Raw genomic sequence first — 19,164 nt, 5'->3', positions numbered from 1 at the left:
CCGTCAGATTCAATGGAGCTTCTGTGACTATAAAGTTTCAAATCAACTGGGTGTGTTTGGACTTTGATTGGGCCATTCCAGCTTTGGTATTAACTATCCCATTGTAGTTCTGTCTGACTGTTTACCGTTGTCATCCTGGACCCAGTTTCAGAAAACTAGCTTAAGCTCCGAGTAGCAGGCATTTACTCAAAAAAAAACAAAACTGAATTAATTTGTCCAAGATATATTGTATTGAAGCATTGCAACCAAGTAAATACGTATGAGCTCATTTAGCAAGTTCCTAATTGGGATAAATTATATTTCTTTAAATCCAAGGCTATAACTACATAGATCCAAACTTAAATTAACTTTCCCCACAAATCACCAATATAAAAACAAGCTCCACAAATACAATACAATGTTTTTATTCACATAAAAAGTAGTTTGCGCATATAATCCATCTGTACGTCCATGACACTCCTAAGTCAGGTCTGAGCGATATAGTCAGAAACATCCTCTAGTCCTGTGCATTCGTTGTCCAAGTATTCCAGGATCACATTTCCCCCGTTATGCAGCGGAGCGTCTGGGTGAGCCAGCAGAGAGAGCAGGGAGTCGTCCATCTGGAGAGCCTGGCCTGTCTCAGGATGACAGAGACGCAGCTTCTGCAAATGGAGAAATGAGTTGATATTGATGCATATGACCAGTAACAACAAACTGAGGCCAATAACTTAGTTTGTTGTTAGGGGTCATATGCATCAATAAAACAAATTGCAAGGTCACTCCAATAGTCCTGTGAAATAAATGTGATTTCCATTACATTTTTATTTTGCCTCTACGCAACCACAAAAACATTACAATGGACAATATTTTCAAAGTGATCTAGTCACATGTTAAATAATCATGATTTCCATGACTTTGATCGTACCCACGATTTTACATTCCAGCTTCATTTACTTTAAACATTAAAGTGTCCAAATGTATTTCTTAGATGTCTTTCTCTGTTTACCTTGGCTGTCAGAACATTGTTGTTGTTCTTGAGGCTGGCTGTAGAGGCTGCGTAATCCACCACTTTACCCACACTCCATTTTGAAGAGAAAAACATGGGCCGGCTGCACTCTTTGGCTTCTTTTGGCAGATAAACCTGAAAATAGGTTCTTTCTGTCTGGAAAGCATAGATAACAACAACAACAACAAGGCTCAAGTAGTGTAACGTCAGTGTTCTTGCAATTTTTCTAAATCAAAATTCTGGGTTTTGTTACACTTTACTTGAAGTTCTCATTCGTTTAAATCCATATTAACATAAAAAGGCTCAAATAAAGGAAGGAGGGATGCTTTAGACCAGTGGTCCCCAAACTACGGCCCGCGGGCCGAATCCGGCCCGCCTCCACATTTGATCCGGCCCCCTGAACAATACCAGAGAGCATTTAGATTTTTTTTTCATATACCGTATTTTCCGGACTACAAGCCGTTTATATGTGGATTTTTCTTCATCCACCAGGGGGCTCTTTAGCAGGAAGTGAATCATTGGAAGTCTGGTTACTTGCGCACCAACACTGAGCCCACAAGCAGCAAAATGAGTAAGAAACAGATCAGACGTCTTTGGAAAGTTTCTTAGCAAAGAGGAAAAGGCCCAGAGAAGAGACAGGAGAATGGATTTGTCCTGGACCGGTAGGTGATTCCCACATTATAAGCCCGCTCTGCGTAACATGCGGCGACCGGCTGCTAATGAGGCAATGAAGCTTCAAGCTGCTTCGCCACGTAGAGACCAAGCAGGCTGTGCTCAAGCAACACAGCTCGGGTGTTATTGTCTCTCATCACTCCCAGATGGGACCGTCTCGTTGCAGAGAAACAAGCTCAGGGCTCCGTTAGTCATTATCGTGAGTTAAAATTTTCACGAAAGTAAAATGTTCGTTTTTGTGGCGCTTCTGTATCTTATTTTGAAGGGATATATAAACGTTACCATAGCGACCAGAGTCAGAGCGTTTGGGCAGTGGTCAAGAGGAGAGGAGTAGAGCTTTTGAGTCTTAAGTCTGGTTTAGACGGCAAAATTTAAGACTTGCCGGCCTATTCTCCAAACCTCTGTGACCACAGAGCTGATAAAAGAACAACAGGTTCGATCGGTTCGTGTTCAGCCACACGGCACGAACCGATTCCAGTCACGAACATCCCGATTCCAGAGGATAATCCAGTAACCACCCCCCGGCCCAAAAAAAAAAAAAACATAGCGGAAATTTAGAATAAGCAAACATGGATGACGATGTAGAAGCAATAGTGATAGTTTGTGGAGTCATTTTAAGAGATAAAAGATGTAAGAAAAAGAAAAAGAAAAGGCGGTGGATGAAAGACGACGGGAGCAGCCGCTCTATTTGCTGCACTATGATTTGGAGGTGAATATGTTTTTTCATAGTTAACATTTTTAACTGAATAAACATAATAATGACCTTTTAGATTTAATAATAAACATTTCCACATATCATCTCCGATATCCACCAGACTCTCAGTTGCTCATATGTCAGCTGTTTGGGATTCCCCTCTGTTCTTACGTCACCGCGCTTTCTGAATGGCTACCTGTCACATTCAACAGGTCGTATTCTCGCTCCAAGTCAGGAAAAACCCCACAGGCTGCGATAAAAGGGCCAAGAAAACCCAAATAGAGCATATTCAGTATTTAGTGGGAACACCAACATGCAGAAGCCTTATCTGACTGTTCATCCCGGGCTGCAACAAAATTTCCAAGTCTCGACGGTCCGCGGTAATAAACAGGTTGGGACGACTGATTTAGCACATGCTAGTAACAGACACGAATGATCAGCACTTTTACTGTTACAGTTACCGTTCGGACACTACAGTTCTGCAGAGATATCTGCAGCTAATATGTGTATGTTTACTGGTTTAAAAAATAAAAATAAAAAATGGGGTTGTGGCTTATAGTCCGGTGCGGCTCATAGTTCGGAAAATACGGACTATAATCCTTCCTGGATTTATTCTGTGAAGAACCCAGAGAGGGTTATTTGATTGTGCTTTCTGGAAAACAATATATTTTTACATTTAGGCACTCCTGCAATCGTCACACTTTTTCTGTTACAAACTGACTCCGGCCCCCCACCAGAGAAGGGAAAAGTTATGTGGGCCTCAAAGGGAAAAGTTTGGGGACCCCTGCTTTAGACAACGGAAGAGGGAATGAAGGAAAATATGGAAAATACTGAAATCAAACAAATGAAGTGAACAATTACAGTGGGATGTGGAGCTGATTTTACCTGTGGCAGTCCCTTGTCTCCTGCAGCATGCAGCTTCAGTTTCATAAGGGCAACCTTTGCTGCAGTGGCAGCATTCTTTGCTCCTCTGCGCCCTTTGCTTTTGGATCCATCCTTTGACTCTGAACAGAAAGACACAGAAATGATATGCAGAAGTGGTTACATTTCTGGATCTACAGTCCTGCAGAAGTATTCATAACCCATAACCATTTTTTTTTACAGTTTTGTCACATTCATAAATAACTTTGAAATGGCACATAAAATAGAGAGTACACACACCCACACCCACACCCACACAAATCTTAATCCATTAACCATACCCTTTACTCTGACATTCCCTGATACAATCTGGTGCAACTAAAATTCATCTAATAAGTAAATAAATAACTTCTTAAGTTAGTTAAGAAGTTATTTATTTACCAAATATATGTAATGTATTAGTAATATAAATACAGTTGTTGGTCATTCACCTAATCTTACAGACTAGACAAGGACAGCAATAAAAATCTAAATTCAAGAGATTGAAGGGTACAAATGCTTGTGTATTGTACGATAAGAAAAAAATTGCCATCTGAATTCATACAAAGAAGAGATTCAAAAAAGAATCACTGCCTGACCTAAAATCTTCTGCACTAGCTCCTTTGTGGCTGCCATTCGAGGCTTCTGGACCTCCAACTTCTCACACTTGTGATCATCTTGATGACGATGGCTGCAAAAAAAAAAAAAAAGAAACAGAACAGTAAATGATTCAAAAATAAAACACAGAAGGAACCCTTCCCCTCACTTTTTGAAATCTACAAAACAATAAATAAAAAAAACCTACGCCAAACAGAAGTGTTTTTCACACTGCGGACATAAAACTGGTAGCAATTCTTTGCCCTTACAGTCTTCAAACGAGCAGAGATAACTCGTGCTGCCACCAGTGGTCTTAGTTTCCGTTGTTCCAGTTTCCTAAAGCAAAGAGTAAAAGAACATCATGAGGAAAACACAGTCATTGCTTGTAATAGATTTACAGTTGAGGTAACTCTGTTAAAGTAGTCCAAATCTTAGCAAAGAAAACCACTTATGACAGAAAGAAAGTACTATAAGCTCATCAAAGAAGCACTTATCAGTTCTAAGGCTGCAGGAAAGCTACAAGCTGTTTCCTGACCATAAATAAAGACTTTTACCTCTGGACATGAGTGGGCTTCTCTGCTTCTGTGCTCGAGACTGTGCAGGACAGATGTAAAAGAAAAAGGACAGCACAATCTTTACTGCACAGTTAGTGCTTTTCTTCCATTTCTAACTTAAGACTTTATTTCCATATACAATCTGAACAAATATCTTTCTAATTACAAAAACTACTTGCACCTTAGATGCTTATTAAAAGAAACTATAATTGTTCAAAATTGTTTCTATAATAATTCAAATGTCAAAAATGGTTGAGTCCAGCTGGTTGAGTCTAAATGTTTACATAATATGACCAGTCTCTTGTTTGATATTTAAAGTAATAAAACTGCAAGTAAAATGGACGGGAAAATGAAAAACGTACCAGTAAACACCACTGCAAGAGTCGCACACAAATGGAAGAAAATCTGTATAAGTGTTGAAAACAAACCAAATCAAATTGGTGTGATTTAGTTTACACATATTGCAATGACTATATTCGACGAGTAGTAAATAAACGGATTAAACTACATTTTATTTGAATTAATAATTTAATTAAAAATGCAAACATTTTGTTAAAGTTTAAAGGTGGAGTCTACTCCAGCAGCTGCTAAGCTAATTAGCCGCTAGCTTTCCTGCTAGTGAAGAAAGCTAAGGAAGACGACTGCTAACTAACAGGCTAAGCATGCTAAGAAGACATTATCCAAATCATGCTTTAAAAAAAAACTATTTAATATTTTGTTTATTTCTAACCGTTCTGGGGAAATCACAACGAACCTTTCAGGTTGCAGGAATCAACCTGACAATGTTTACCAATGTCTAATTCAGCCATTAGCTAGCACTATTAACAAAGGTAAGGCTACTGGGCTCTTCAGAAATAGCAGTAAAGTTAGCCGGCACTCGATTTTGACGTGCGCGACGACACAAGGCGTTACGGCACAGTGCTTTACAATCTCATTTCAAAACAAAAGCGCACCTCCGGTTTATATTTGATTCATATTTTAGATTTCTTTCCAGCGGCTATATAAGTTTAAAGTTTTTTTTTTCATGTTTTTGCAAAGCGAAATTATTTATTTGACAATAAATGAAAATATATTGTGTGAAAAACAAATCCTGTAAACCACATATTTCGACCACAATCAAAATTGGTGACATTTGACAGGGAAAAGATATTTCTGATTCCATAAACAAAATGTTACCAGTGACTTCTCTCACTTCAGGGTGACAGAGGGACACCTCTACAGGATTTATTTTTCACACATTATATTTTAATTTATTTTCAGATAAATAATTTCGTTTTGCAAATGCATAAACACAACGCTTTAAACTTTTATAGCCGCTGGAAATAAATTTAAAGTGTGAATCAAACATAAACCGGAGGTGCCCTTTTATGTTGAAAGAAGATTGTAAAGCAGGGCGCCGTAACGCCTTGTGTCGTGGCGCACGTCAAAATCGAGTGCCGGCTGGCTGCCTTTGTGGTTTATGGTTGACAAGGAACGTCCTGGTGTGTTACCGACACCGAGTGGCACGGAGTCGAAATTACAGTCGTGAAAAAATAGAACACACAAATGTACGGTTCTTTAATATTTCTTAAAAGTACAGTGATTCAGTTACAGACATTCACCAACATGACAAGTAATTTAACTGAAGAAAACGTTAGAATAGCCTGCTGCCCTAACCTAATGGCTGCCTTTGACTGAAATACTCTAATTGAAATGCTTCTATCGGAGTGTTTGTCACACTCCTCATTTTCAGCTGCGCTACTGCAGGAACTGACCAGTTCCATCTGTTGCAAAGTATTCCCTAGTTTCATTTACTTGCTTCATCACTGGTATGAGATTGTTTTTGTTTTTTCCTATGATGCTGAATTTGTTACCTAAACATGTGACAATTCCCCCTTTCCATGTCATAGTAATCTGTGCAAAGAAATTGTTCCATAAATATGTAATGTATCTTATTACATAATTAGGACACATAATTTCATTACATACTTATTTATGTAACAAAAATTCTAAATGAAAACTCCTGGAACTGTATTATGGTCTGCAGTTTTACTGTAGCGCCCCAAGATAAGCTTGTATGTCATGCTATTCTCATCTGATCGCTACTTTTTGTGGCGCTCATGGATGTATTTGCTGCAATAAAATAAAAATAAATATTGTTAGTGAGAATGCTTTATATTTGTCTATTTCTTTAACAGTTCATTTAAACGTGTTCATTGTTAGGATGTTTTAATAGTTTGTTGCATAATTGACAGTGTTTGTCAACTGAACTAAATAAAGATTTATTTTGAAAAAGTAAAAAAAAATATATACATTGCTTATGCACTTACTCGTCGAATTACTTTCAATTGTGTGGGATATTTGATGGTGTTTACATAAACTTAAATAAAAACAAAACTGCAAATATATCCCTACGGTAATAGTATACACTCTTTGTTATTATTGATCAGACTCAGAGTAGCCTATTATGACCTAAGAAAAATACAATAAATGATTAGTGTTTATTTTATAAACTATGGGAAAGGGGAAATAATGTTACAACGCACTTACATAATTTATTTAGTTTTATTTAGTCTTAAAAGTAAAACGTGTAAAGGGTTAACTCTGGCAGACAAAGGTATCATGACGTCACGGGTGCAGGTAACGCTGACAGGTGTGTCCATAGGTGCTCACTGGCTGGTTTGAACTAACCTCACGAAGCCGTCGAACAGGAAAATCTGCAATACAACACCCACCTGGGGAGTCAAGGGAAATATAGAAGGCCGTCACTTTCTCGGACTCCATCGAGTTCGCGTCTGATTATTTTGGACTATTTAAGCAGTTGACAGTAAAAAAAAAAAAAAAAAAAAAAAGAATAAATAAAAGAAAAGAAGAAGAAAAAGTCTGAAAATGAGTAAAATCTCGAAGCTTTTCAAAGGTAGCTCCAGCTCGGGTTCATCATCCAGCTCTTCCTCAAAGTCCAAACACCACCGGTCGAAAGGAGGGCCGAGTCCGCAGGAGGCCATCCACAGACTCCGGGAAACCGAGGAAATGCTGACGAAGAAGCAGGAATACCTGGAGAAGAGGATAGAGCAAGAAGTAGCCACAGCCAAGAAGCACGGCACCAAAAACAAGAGGGGTAGGTCTGCATTATGGGGTTTCTGCTTTTTCTTCGTTTAAGTCATGGTTTAGTAATATATTCGAGCTTAAACTCTCCACGTAATAATAGCTTTCATAAAGAGTTGTTTTGAATAACTGCCTCTTGAGTCACAATCACATTTTTAGTCCAAGTCATGTAAACAGACAGGGATAGCAATATGGTACTCTAAAGTGAGCTTTTGTCATTTTACTTTGTGATAATTCAAATGAAATGACAAACATGAATGTGAACGTTTCTTGTCCAACTTGTCTCAGATATTGTCCTTTTCCTGTATCTGGCTTTAGAAACTATATTAAAAACGCAACCAGAGGTTTATTCTTCCATTTCTCCTCCTCGTCTTAACTTGAGTTTAAACTTCTGAACACAAATTTCATTCTCAAAATCAGCGCCTTTTCACAATTAACTCAGAATCGTTGGAGCATTAATTTGTAACAAGTTTAACCTGAAGGTATCCGTTGTTTTTATTGCACCCCCGTGCATCCAGCAGGTGGAGGCAGATGGAATGCAGTATTGGATTACTGAAAACATGGCCTTTATAACATTTCCTGCTATTCTTATCTGCACCATAAAATGTAAATGATCCAAAAAATGTAGGAATGGATCTTAATAGAGAAGCAATTGGCAACAATTTGTCCTTCCTGTGGAGCTCTACCCAATGCAAAAATGTGTTCTTTGCTGCATTTTCTGTGAATCACCAAAGACTAAAAATAAATGCAGCAATGTAAAGGGAGGAACCCCGTGTCTGGTCTTTGGACACACCCGACGCTTGTCCGACAGACGATGGAAAGGGATAAACGTGACTGCCAGGGTTTTACCACAAATCATCACCTGAAGTATTCTGAGACTTATTAATCTTCTGCAAGTGAATGGAAAGTGGAGGAGCCTTCTTTAAGCCTGCTGACTGACAGCGTGCAGCAACAAGTCAGGAATTGCATCTGTGCATTAATCGATGAATGAATTTGTAGAAAACTCTCTCAGGCCCACTGATAAAATGTGTAGCATGAACCAAAGACTCTGAAGATTCTCTGCTCTCCTGCCCACTTTAGCAACAGCTAAAATGTATTAATAAAACTAAATAAACCCTGGCTGCAAACAAAACATATTTCTCCAGATACTGACCTGGAATCTTGCTGTCAATATGAAGCCATCCAATATTGGACTTTAGATAAAGACGTAATTCCGTGTTAAACATTACAATGCATATTGAATTATTGTAATGTTGATGTTTATTTTGTCAACATTTGAATGTGGAACTGCTTTTATTCATTATTCAGCAGAATGTCAGGTATTTAAATCCATCGACCTTGAACTCAGTTCGTTTCAGATACAAACATTTTTTTTCACCTGAGGTAAATTTCTCTGGCAACTGTGATTGGCTTGTCTCAGACTCCCCCCTCGCTCATTGCCTCTCTCATACAGTGCTCTGAAAACATGTTTTCTTCTTTACATATTTCCTTTTTGATTTTTGGGTCAAAGTTAAAAGTTTCTGATCTGCGACTAGACAACTCAGAAATAATCCTTTGTTTGAACGTTGTTACTTGCTGGTATTTGTAGATTAGATGACTTTTTTTCCAGTTTTATAACCCATTTAGTGTAGTCACGAATGTTGCCTTTCATGATTCCGTCACGTACAGCAATTTGTCCAGATCCTAAAGCAACCCCAGACCAGATCCTAAAGCAACCCCAGACCAGATCCTAAAGCAACCCCAGACCAGGTCCTAAAGCAACTCCAGACCAGGTCCTAAAGCAACCCCAGACCAGGTCCTAAAGCAACCCCAGACCAGATCCTAAAGCAACCCCAGACCAGATCCTAAAGCAACCCCAGACCAGGTCCTAAAGCAACCCCAGACCAGGTCCTAAAGCAACCCCAGTCCAGGTCCTAAAGCAACCCCAGACCAGGTCCTAAAGCAACCCCAGACCAGGTCCTAAAGCAACCCCAGACCAGGTCCTAAAGCAACCCCAGACCAGATCCTAAAGCAACCCCAGACCAGATCCTAAAGCAACCCCAGACCAGGTCCTAAAGCAACCCCAGACCAGATCCTAAAGCAACCCCAGACCAGATCCTAAAGCAACCCCAGACCAGGTCCTAAAGCAACCCTAGACCAGGTCCTAAAGCAACCCCAGACCAGATCCTAAAGCAACCCCAACCAGATCCTAAAGCAACCCCAACCAGATCCTAAAGCAACCCCAGACCAGATCCTAAAGCAACCCCAGACCAGGTCCTAAAGCAACCCCAGACCAGATCCTAAAGCAACCCCAGACCAGATCCTAAAGCAACCCCAGACCAGGTCCTAAAGCAACCCCAGACCAGGTCCTAAAGCAACCCCAGACCAGATCCTAAAGCAACCCCAGACCAGGTCCTAAAGCAACCCCAGACCAGATCCTAAAGCAACCCCAGACCAGATCCTAAAGCAACCCCAGACCAGGTCCTAAAGCAACCCCAGACCAGATCCTAAAGCAACCCCAGACCAGGTCCTAAAGCAACCCCAGACCAGATCCTAAAGCAACCCCAGACCATCACACTACAACATCAACAATATGTTTTAGCATTGAATGAGATGGATAATCAATGATAACGTTTGGTTTATGACGACTACAAAGTACTATAAACTTTGAGAGCAGTATGACAGAAAGGGGCTGCACAGTGGCGCAGTTGGTAGAGCTGTTGCCTTGCAGCAAGAAGGCTCTGGGTTCGATTCCCGGCCCCGGTCTTTCTGCATGGAGTTTGCATGTTCTCCCTGTGCATGCGTGGGTTTTCTCCGGGTACTCCGGTTTCCTCCCACAGTCCAAAAACATGACTGTCAGTTTAATTGGCCTCTCCAAATTGTCCCTAGGTGTGAGTGTGTGTGTGTGTCTATGTGTTGCCCTGCGACAGACTGGCGACCTGTCCAGGGTGACCCCGCCTCTCGCCCGGAACATTAGCTGGAGATAGGCACCAGCAACCCTCCCGACCCCACCAAGGGACAAGGGTGTTAAGAAAATGGATTGGTGGGTGACAGAAAGGCATTGTGTTTTTGAATTCATAACTGTTCAAAACCTTGGTGTACTTTTATTTCAGTAACAGGTACATGCTTTTTTCCTCTTTCTTTTTGTTTACATGGTTTGTTTTCTCCGGAACAGCTGCGCTACAGGCTCTGAAGAGGAAGAAGCGCTTGGAGCAGCAGCTGACCCAGATCGACGGCACGCTGTCCACCATTGAGTTTCAGAGGGAGGCCCTGGAGAACTCGCACACCAACACGGAGGTCCTCAAGAACATGGGCTTTGCTGCCAAGGCCATGAAGCAGGTCCACGAGAACATGTAAGGAACTGGGTACAAACTATTTTAAACCCGTGTGTGTTTTGGGTGGGTGCATCACCTGATTGATGCGTAGAGAAACTCTTTTTTTTTTTTTTTTTTTTTTTTCAGATAATAAATACTGAAACACCAGATTAGAATTTGAACTTGCATCGGTTGTATTTTATCTCAGGGACGTCGACAAGATTGATGATCTGATGCAGGACATCACAGAGCAGCAAGATGTGGCTCGGGAAATCAGCGAGGCAATTTCCGGGCCGTTCGGCGAGCAGTTTGATGAGGTTTTTCAGTTTTCTCCACCTTCTTCTTTAGATGGGTCTTTCATTTGTTTCTTTTTTTTTTTTTTTTTTTTTTTTTTTACTCATGTTGCAGATCTTTTAGCTAGTTCTTGCTTTATGCTTGTTAGGATGAGCTCCTTGCAGAGCTGGAGGAGCTGGAGCAGGAGGACCTGGAGGAGAGCATGAAGAGTATGGGAGGACTGCCGAGCGTTCCCAGCTCCAAGCTGCCCTCATCACGCCCCAGCCGTGCCAGTGAGTCCATCACACAAGCTTACATGATCATGTTTGTATTTTCAGTGACGTGCAAAAGTGTCATACCCTTTGATCGTGTGTTTCAATAGCATAGGCCAACAAAACGTATAGTATAATTGTGAGGTAGGGGGTAAATGATGCATAATTTTCAAACCTTTTGCTACTTAAAATCAAATACTAAGGGGTAAAGACCATGTGCAATACAATTTTCCTTCACTGCACCAATTTATGTTGGTCTATCACATAAAATACAGTGAATCTGTTGTAATTTTATCAAGTGTATAAAAGTTTATGGGGAGCGAGGCACTGTATTTACATTAGCGATTAGTGTTACTTAAGTTACATACTTATAGCTTAATAGAATTTCATACAAAGTAAAATATTGTTCAGCAGGTAGATGAGCCATTTGGTTACAAATATAAAAAAAAAGTTGAGGTTTTCTAAGAATGTCTAGATGTTTGTTTTATCTGCCTCACATGTTGGAGGTAATTATTAATAATCTCAGCTCATTATAGAAAATACAAGTAGAATAACCTTGATCTAATCATTTAAGTTAACGATTCATCTTTTGTTTTTCTTTTTTTTTCTAGCAACAAAGAAAAGGGTTGAAGAAGACGATGACATGCGTATGCTGGCATCATGGGGAACATGAGTCTGTTAACGAAGAGAAAGCATCATTGAACACTGTTATGCCAACTTTTTGTATTTACTTGTCACTTTTTCAAGGTTGTTGAAGGTTTTTAGGGAAACTGAGAATGATTTTATTATTAGTAGCTTTTTGATTAATCTAAAAGCAAAGGAATACAACAATAATTTAGGTTTAGGTTCTTTTGTTAAGAGTATGCTGCACTCATGTTTTTTGTCTAACAAGGATATACTTAATGCTATTAATCCACAGGGCAGATCTGCTTCTTCTGCAGCTGTAAATAAATGCAAGTTCAGTCTAAATATTGTAAATAACATTATAATCTCTAACAATAAAACTGACTCCTACACATTGTGTCAAATTACTTTATGAAAAATGACTTTTAGCATTTCTTTGTGACATGGTGGAGAGGAAGAAGCCTCTGGCTGAACACACTGCATCAGGAGCAGCTTCTGGAAAAGGGGTCCTCAAATCCAGGCCTGAAGGTCAGGTGTCAGTCATGCGACTTTACATGTCTTTGCTTCAACACACTTGAGTCAAATAATGAGGTCATTTTTTGTCTGAGTATTACATAGTTTTATATATATTTTACAAAGGATGCCAAATAAAAATTTGCATCGTCTGTAATATCCACGTTTGAGAAGTTTTTTCTTTTACTTCCGGTCTCCTTTTGTTCTGCTTTCACTCTGAAAGGGTTTACCGGAAGTAGCGGTGACGTTGCGCTTTTTCCGGTAACTTGTGTCATCATCAGGAGGAAGTTCTTCGAAGACCGAGGCGCCCGAAGTGAATTAACCCCCTAAAGAAGATTTTATCCCGAGATAAAAACTGACGATGGCCGACAATACACCGAAAGACACAGAAGGTGAGGCAAAGCAGCCTCCATCCGCTTGATTTATGAACTTTTTAAAATAATTATTTATCGTCAACGCGGTTGGTAAAATTAGCATTAAAGTTAGCAGACAGTTTTAAACTAAAGAAACGAACAGAACTTGGACACGTCTTCCTATTTCCTGTTGTTATAAACATCGGATACTTTGTTTCGAGTTTATATTTCAACCTTAGAACCAAATACCACTGCTTGGCTTGTGTTCATGAATAATTAACTTCTTTGACTTTATAAAGTGGTTCACTAGGCAAACATGTCAACAACAAACTCATATTTATATAGCAAAAAGTATGCAAATTATAGAGGATTTTACACAATATATTGAATCATTTCATATTTGGATATTTATATAGATTTTCGTATAGGTGACCTTTTATAGTATTAAGTTCTTTCTTGGTGATACAACTTTGAAAAACAAATTACTAAAGGGTCTTAATTTAAAACTCCTACAACAAGTCTTCATGGATTAAAAATATATTCTGAAATAAAAGAAGTTTCAGATATATTACCATGAAGTTGGGCCTTGAAGGAGTCTTACTTTTAGGGGACAGGAAATAGGAATAGCCTTGAAACTAATGGGAATTTCCCGATTGTGAAAAATGCCCTTAAATAAAGTCTCAACAACTTATATAATGTGTTCTTTCCTCTTTAAGCTAAAGACCAAAGTGCTTTGACTACAGTAATGATAGAAGCAATAATAAAATAAAAACTATTTACATTTTAAGTAGTATCACATAAGTTATCATTTGGATAAAGGTAATGACTTATATCTGTATTAAATGTTATTGCAGAGTATCCTGACTGATACATGTTCCTCTCTGGGTGTTATTTGTTTGGTTTTCTCATATTTGTTTATTTGTTTACAGAATAGTCTGTTGTGAACTTTTTACCCAACGTAAAGCCAGAATAAACTGCAGAATTGTGACTACAGAGTTTGAAGTCTTGAAAAGTATGAAAAAGCAAAACCAAGGCTTGCTTTTTAGATTCGTACAGATTTGGCTGTAGTAGTAAACATTCATTAACTAATCCGTTAGAGATTTAAATCTACTGGTTTTCTTTTGATTAGTGCTGCAGATTAGAGATTGGCACGTCAAATACTGAGACATCAGAATTTTTCTGTGTTTTTCATGTTATCTTTAATACAAAAACAGATATTCTTTGATGGATCTAGTGACATAATCTTGTACTTTTCCATTTGTTGAATTAAAAACTACTTCAGGTATCAAATAAGCTGCATCACTTTTTTCTCCTGAAAAAAACGAGAAGCAGTAAAGAAAAGTGGGAATTTACTCTGACTATAGATCACCAGATTGGTGCATCTTTAGAAGCTGGAGATTGGAAAAACAGTTTCGCTTTAAGATGTGGTCGTTTGCTGACGTAAAACACAATTACTGTGTGATGAAAGTCAACTTGCACTAAACTTAAACTCATTGTGTTTAAGTTTAAGTTAGAAATTCACATATTCTATTAAGAATATGTGAATTTCATGAGGTAACAAACCCAAAACAGACGATTGCTAATCATTTTTTAATAAACCTATTTTCATATTTGTTGTCAGAGTTAAACAGAACAAATACCATCCACATTTACACTTGTAGTTGTATTATGTAAAGAGCCTTAATGCATCTTTCCATATTGAATGATTTCGGAAAAAAATATCTAACTACAGTAATTTTGCTGAATTTTCTGAAAGTGATATTAATTATAAGTCATTTTGATTTTCTTTGTAAAGGTTAATGCCCATGTAGCCGACCAACAACTGATATTGTTTTTGGGCAGCTGATTAATTTCAGTTCATTTAGTCAGTAAGAAACAAATTTAACTTTCAGAAATATCAGTTATTTCATTATTTTTTTTTCACAATTTCATTTTTCAAGGAGGATTGTATCTAGGATCTTTTATTTAGAAATCATGAAACATATTTAGAAAGTTTGTCTGGCCTTTCCAAGTTGAAGCTTTGTTATTGAAATATTTTTAGCAAACTGAAAAAATGCTAAGCTAGGGTATCTACCAGAGAACATAACCTAATTATACAGCTAATATTAGCTAGGTATTCCTAACTCAAGTTATTCTAAATTTAGCTGGTGTTTAATGTAGCATAACTATAATAACTATTGTAATATTATGACAGAAGTAGGAATATGGCAATTGTTATTTTTTTAATTCATGATCTATATATTTTTGCTGATATTTTTTGTTTTTGTTTTAACATTTTGGGTAAATGCTAAACCATAATGTTTTTATATGACTTATGAGGATTTTTTTTTAACACCTATCTAACTTAATAGTGATAATACACCACACATTTTGGAACGAACTAGAAACCAATTTCTAGTTCAAATGACAATATGACAGTAAGCAGTCATATTGTTGAAATATGACTACTTACTAAAGTTCTTCCCTGGTTATTAGATATTACCCGCTCACACTAACTTGTGTAACCTCTCTGATTGCAGCCAAAGATGCTTCTGGTCCAGAGAAAAAGACCCAAGAGACAGAGGTTCCAGCAGCTCCAGCCAAAGACCCGCCATTTCTGCCTGAAATCCGCCTGGTGGTGTTGGGATGGAGGTGGCCGGGGAAGAGCCTGACAGCCAACACCATCCTAGGCAGAGAGGAGTTCCACCTGGAGCGAGCGGCCGAGTTCTGCATCACCAGGGAGACGGAGGTAGATGGCCGCCAGGTGGTGGTGGTGGACACTCCCGGCTGGTTCTCCGCGCAGGACACCCCGCCCTCCTATAAACAGGAGCTGGTCCGGGGCGCCTCTCTTTGCCCTCCGGGTCCTCACGCCTTCCTGCTGATCATCCCCGTGGGCATGTTCACGGAGGTCGACCGCGCACGCATCGAGGAGAACGTGAGCCTCTTTGGGGAGCACGTGTGGAATCACACCATCGTGGTGTTCACTTGGGCGCAGGTGTTGAAGAAGATCACCCTGGAGAGATACATTCACAGGGAGGGCAAAGATCTGCAGTGGGTGTTGAGGAAGTGTAAGAAGAGGCTCATACTTATTAACAACAGCATCTTCGGGGACAATCCCCAGGTGGGAAAGCTAATGAAGAAGGTTGAGAAGATGGTGGCAGAGGAAGGGGGCCACTACAGTTTAGAGGTGAAAGAGAAACCTTTGGATGTGAACCAGAATCCGGCCAGGCCGGCGCAGGAGCTGGGAGCCCGACCCAAACAGAACTCTGGACTGAACCTCTCGAAGGCCTCGGAGGCAGAGCAGACCTGCAGTGAGTAGTGATTTCATGTTGTTTCATTAGGTCACACAGAATCAGTCCGTAATACAGGTTAAGATGTTCGATTTAGTCATTTTGTTTGTATGGTGCCACTCCCAACTGCTTGTTTGTACAACTAATGGATCCACAGAAAACAAAAAAATCCTCCAGCGTTCCACTCTGTGATTTTTTTTCCTTTTCTTTTTTTTTTTTAATAGTCGACTAGTTTTACTGTTTTGCTTAAAGTCGTCATGTGACCAAAAGAGGGTGAGGAAAACTGATGAGTCACAGCTGCCTCTCTCTCTCTCTGGGAGTGGATCACGTTAAACACGACTTTCATGCCACACCGACTACAATCAGCTTCTTTATTCAGAGTTAGTTCACCCTTTATCCACTGATAACTCACGTTTCCCCAGGCTCTTGTACAATCACAGTATCGTGTTTGAGTCAGAAATAGTGTTGGGACTCAATTAAAGTATCTAATTCAATTAATTAGTAATTAAACGCATTTTATTCTAAAACCATATATAGGCAGAATAAGAAATATTTTCTATTTAATAAGACCCTTTGTTTTTAATTTGTGATTTCGGTTATTCAGCCTTCACGTTTCGGGAACCCCTGACCACTCCTAGAACCTCTGTGAAAAAATACTTCTTTAGATATGGGAACTATGGAAGCTGAACATCTCTGCTGCTGTGACATGTTTTACGTTAAGATGGTATTTCAGACTTGAATAGCTTTCTTTTTGCACAACTTGCAAACAACAGTAGTCTTTTCCAGCGTCATACTGGATCGCTTTTTAAAAATGAACCCCCAGTGGGCCAAGAGAAGCGGCTTTTGTCATCCATCATTGTTGTTTGTGGATGCCGCTTGTGCATCTGATGTACGGATGTACCAGAAACACAATGCAAAGGTTCCAGGTCAAAATGAACAAAAAACAATTATTTGTGTTGCAGTTTTTAACACTTGAATTATATGTATTTAATTATTAAAGATTGTCTCATTGCAGAGTAAAACAACTTTCTTTTTTGATGCTGAAGTTAAAGCTCTTAAAGTAACAGCCAAATGCCAATTTGGATGCAAATTACAATTATACATTTTTGTTTTATTTTGGGGAGAACAGATTTAAAAAAAAACAACAAAACAATAATGTGGTGAACATGCTTAACTTTATTGTGGATTTTCTGTATTCCACAAAGCTAATATAATGACAGCGGTTTATAAGAACGCATGTAGACATTAAGTTAAGTGAAGTTTAACTCTCTTTTTCTGTGTTTGGTTCTAGATTAACGAGACCCTGCATGCTGATGGAATCGACTTCTGACTGAGACAGATAGAAAAAGGCATAACTGTAAAAAAAAAAAAAGTTACTGAATGTAGAAAAACGTATGAATATATCATATTTAAAGTTATATCGAGGCATGTTCTTCGAGGCCTTTTTAGCAAACGCGTCGTCCAAAGATGATTATTTTTTTACCCTGGTATTTTATTTGGATGAACTGTAGTGTATGTTTTTAGTAGAGGGTGTTTTACTATTAAACAAAGAAGCACAGGCTGTTACACACAGAAAGTGGCCGTCGTCGTCTTCAAACTGAGCACTCCTCAAAATGGCCGACACTGACAACGGGATTGCACTACTAAACTGTCACCATTATTTACTGTAGACGAGCAGATCGATTTTTCTCCAGACAATTCCCTTCTTTTGTGACCAAAATGTGAATAGTTTAGTTTTGCTGCAATGTTTCTTCCACTCGTTTGTGTACAACTGTAAAGCACTAAAGCATTTATTGACTTTTCCCTGCAAAGTGTTGCCCTGAAGAACTGCTTGTGTTTACTTTAAACAGATGTTTATAGTAAATTATGAGAAAGGGGGTCGTTTTTTGGGGGGGAGGGGAGAAAGTGTGGCCTACTTGTAGTTTTTTTTTTTTTTTTACCTTCTGAAATCCCAATGTTATGTTATTATGTTAACATTTCCGGTTACTTTGTGCATGTTCTTTTTCTATTGTAAATGAAATATCTTTTACTTTCTGACAAAATAAATGATTTCAAGGCATTTTTGTGTGTGTGTGTGTGTGTGTGTGTGTGTGTGTGTGTGATGTTTTTCTTTTTTTTATTCTTGAGCAAAATTTCTATTTATTATAATATACATTTTCATTCTTTCAATTACCCATCTATTAATTTGTCAATCCATTTTTTGGTCCCATTGTTCTTCCATCATTCTGTTCGTCTCTCCAACATCTTTTGTCTCTGACCATCCATTTATGCCTGACCACCTAATATTCTGTTCTTCCATTTATGTCCACCCATCCTTTCATCAGTCTCTATAAATCTGACCTCTGTTCGTTCTATCCATATGTCCATTTGTTTATCTGTCCATCCTGATAGTCCTTCACCCATCCTTTCGTCTATCCAAAAGTCTGTCCGGCATCCATTCCTCTTCGTCCAACAATCCATCCACTCACTCCGCACTCGGTGATTTGTGCAGAGCTTACACTTGAAGCCAGACTTTTGTAGAAATATCTGCCGTAAACGTGTAGAAAACTGCTGCACTTATACTTAAAAAAAGGTTTGAGAACTCTAAACATTTGCGTGTAGAAAACTGGAAGACTGACATACAGCTGACTTCAGTTCTGCAGTCTATCTCAGGCTCACTCCCTGTGGCACTGATTCCATTTGGTTTGCTCTAAACGGGATCTTAAAGAATAACATCTTTCTCCATCTGTGGTTAAATGTCAATAACTTGTTGCCCTTGGGAAGTCGGACTGAAATCTGGAATCCTTTTTTCTTCCACATATAGTAATATACCAGATGGTGAACTAACAGCGTTTTTTTTTTTGTTTGTTTTACATCCAGTTTATTGCAGCAAATCTCTGTGTGCTGTCTGTTTGTTTCTGAGAGCAGCTGGTTCGCATCTGTTGGCTGCCTTTTTACAAAGAAACTGAGCTCAGCACTTGTTTGGGTCATTGACAAACACATTTGTGGTCGTACACCTGAGATGGGAAACAGATCTGTGAGGAGCCGTTACTGATGTCATTTGAGGCGCTGGAAGCTGACGTTATCTGAACGGCAACAATA

General features: G+C 38.9%; 3 protein-coding genes across 4 annotated transcripts; 2 read left to right on the top strand and 1 right to left on the bottom strand.

Moving 5' to 3' along the window:
• Positions 1 to 388: 388 nt before the first annotated feature.
• On the bottom strand, positions 389 to 5,314 carry zfand1 (zinc finger, AN1-type domain 1). The gene is made up of 8 exons (XM_008396718.2): positions 5,157 to 5,314; positions 4,765 to 4,807; positions 4,403 to 4,442; positions 4,057 to 4,184; positions 3,851 to 3,942; positions 3,237 to 3,355; positions 986 to 1,141; positions 389 to 641 (listed from the first exon to the last, which is right to left on the bottom strand). The coding sequence occupies exons 1-8, from the start codon at positions 5,209 to 5,211 to the stop codon at positions 465 to 467; spliced, it is 810 nt and encodes a 269-aa protein (XP_008394940.1). The 5' UTR covers positions 5,212 to 5,314; the 3' UTR covers positions 389 to 464.
• A 1,695-nt stretch (positions 5,315 to 7,009) lies between these two features.
• Positions 7,010 to 12,340, top strand: chmp4c (charged multivesicular body protein 4C). The gene is made up of 5 exons (XM_008396719.3): positions 7,010 to 7,499; positions 10,641 to 10,818; positions 10,988 to 11,096; positions 11,222 to 11,345; positions 11,936 to 12,340. The coding sequence occupies exons 1-5, from the start codon at positions 7,271 to 7,273 to the stop codon at positions 11,995 to 11,997; spliced, it is 702 nt and encodes a 233-aa protein (XP_008394941.1). The 5' UTR covers positions 7,010 to 7,270; the 3' UTR covers positions 11,998 to 12,340.
• A 21-nt stretch (positions 12,341 to 12,361) lies between these two features.
• Positions 12,362 to 18,142, top strand: gimap4 (GTPase IMAP family member 4). Of its 2 annotated transcripts, none has more exons than XM_008396722.3 (4): positions 12,362 to 12,476; positions 12,685 to 12,853; positions 15,334 to 16,104; positions 17,375 to 18,142. In XM_008396722.3, exons 2-4 carry the CDS (start codon positions 12,823 to 12,825, stop codon positions 17,377 to 17,379), a joined length of 807 nt encoding a protein of 268 aa, XP_008394944.1. In that variant the 5' UTR covers positions 12,362 to 12,476; positions 12,685 to 12,822; the 3' UTR covers positions 17,380 to 18,142. The 2 variants fall into 2 exon arrangements, with proteins under 2 accessions (XP_008394944.1, XP_081457428.1); XM_081601302.1 differs by having other exon boundaries at positions 12,383 to 12,476; positions 12,743 to 12,853.
• The last annotated feature ends 1,022 nt before the right edge of the window (positions 18,143 to 19,164 follow it).

Source organism: Poecilia reticulata, chromosome 20 (assembly GCF_904066995.2).
Source record: "Poecilia reticulata chromosome 20, P_reticulata-male-v2, whole genome shotgun sequence".
In the NCBI taxonomy this organism is placed as follows: Eukaryota; Metazoa; Chordata; class Actinopteri; order Cyprinodontiformes; family Poeciliidae; genus Poecilia; species Poecilia reticulata.
The sequence above is the reverse complement of the archived record's forward strand: the minus strand, read 5'-3'. Positions and strand labels throughout refer to the sequence as shown.

Excerpts from the sequence above, each read along its gene's own strand:
- zfand1 (XM_008396718.2), bottom strand. The coding sequence starts at position 5,211 with ATGGCTGAATTAGACATTGGTAAACATTGTCAGGTTGATTCCTGCAAC. Across the intron at positions 4,185-4,402 it reads AAGCCCACTCATGTCCAGAG|GAAACTGGAACAACGGAAAC; the intron begins GTAAAAGTCTTT and ends TCTTTGCTTTAG. Across the intron at positions 3,356-3,850 it reads GCTAGTGCAGAAGATTTTAG|AGTCAAAGGATGGATCCAAA; the intron begins GTCAGGCAGTGA and ends CTTTCTGTTCAG.
- chmp4c (XM_008396719.3), top strand. The coding sequence starts at position 7,271 with ATGAGTAAAATCTCGAAGCTTTTCAAAGGTAGCTCCAGCTCGGGTTCA. Across the intron at positions 10,819-10,987 it reads AAGCAGGTCCACGAGAACAT|GGACGTCGACAAGATTGATG; the intron begins GTAAGGAACTGG and ends ATTTTATCTCAG. Across the intron at positions 11,097-11,221 it reads TCGGCGAGCAGTTTGATGAG|GATGAGCTCCTTGCAGAGCT; the intron begins GTTTTTCAGTTT and ends TATGCTTGTTAG.
- gimap4 (XM_008396722.3), top strand. The coding sequence starts at position 12,823 with ATGGCCGACAATACACCGAAAGACACAGAAG. Across the intron at positions 12,854-15,333 it reads TACACCGAAAGACACAGAAG|CCAAAGATGCTTCTGGTCCA; the intron begins GTGAGGCAAAGC and ends CTCTGATTGCAG.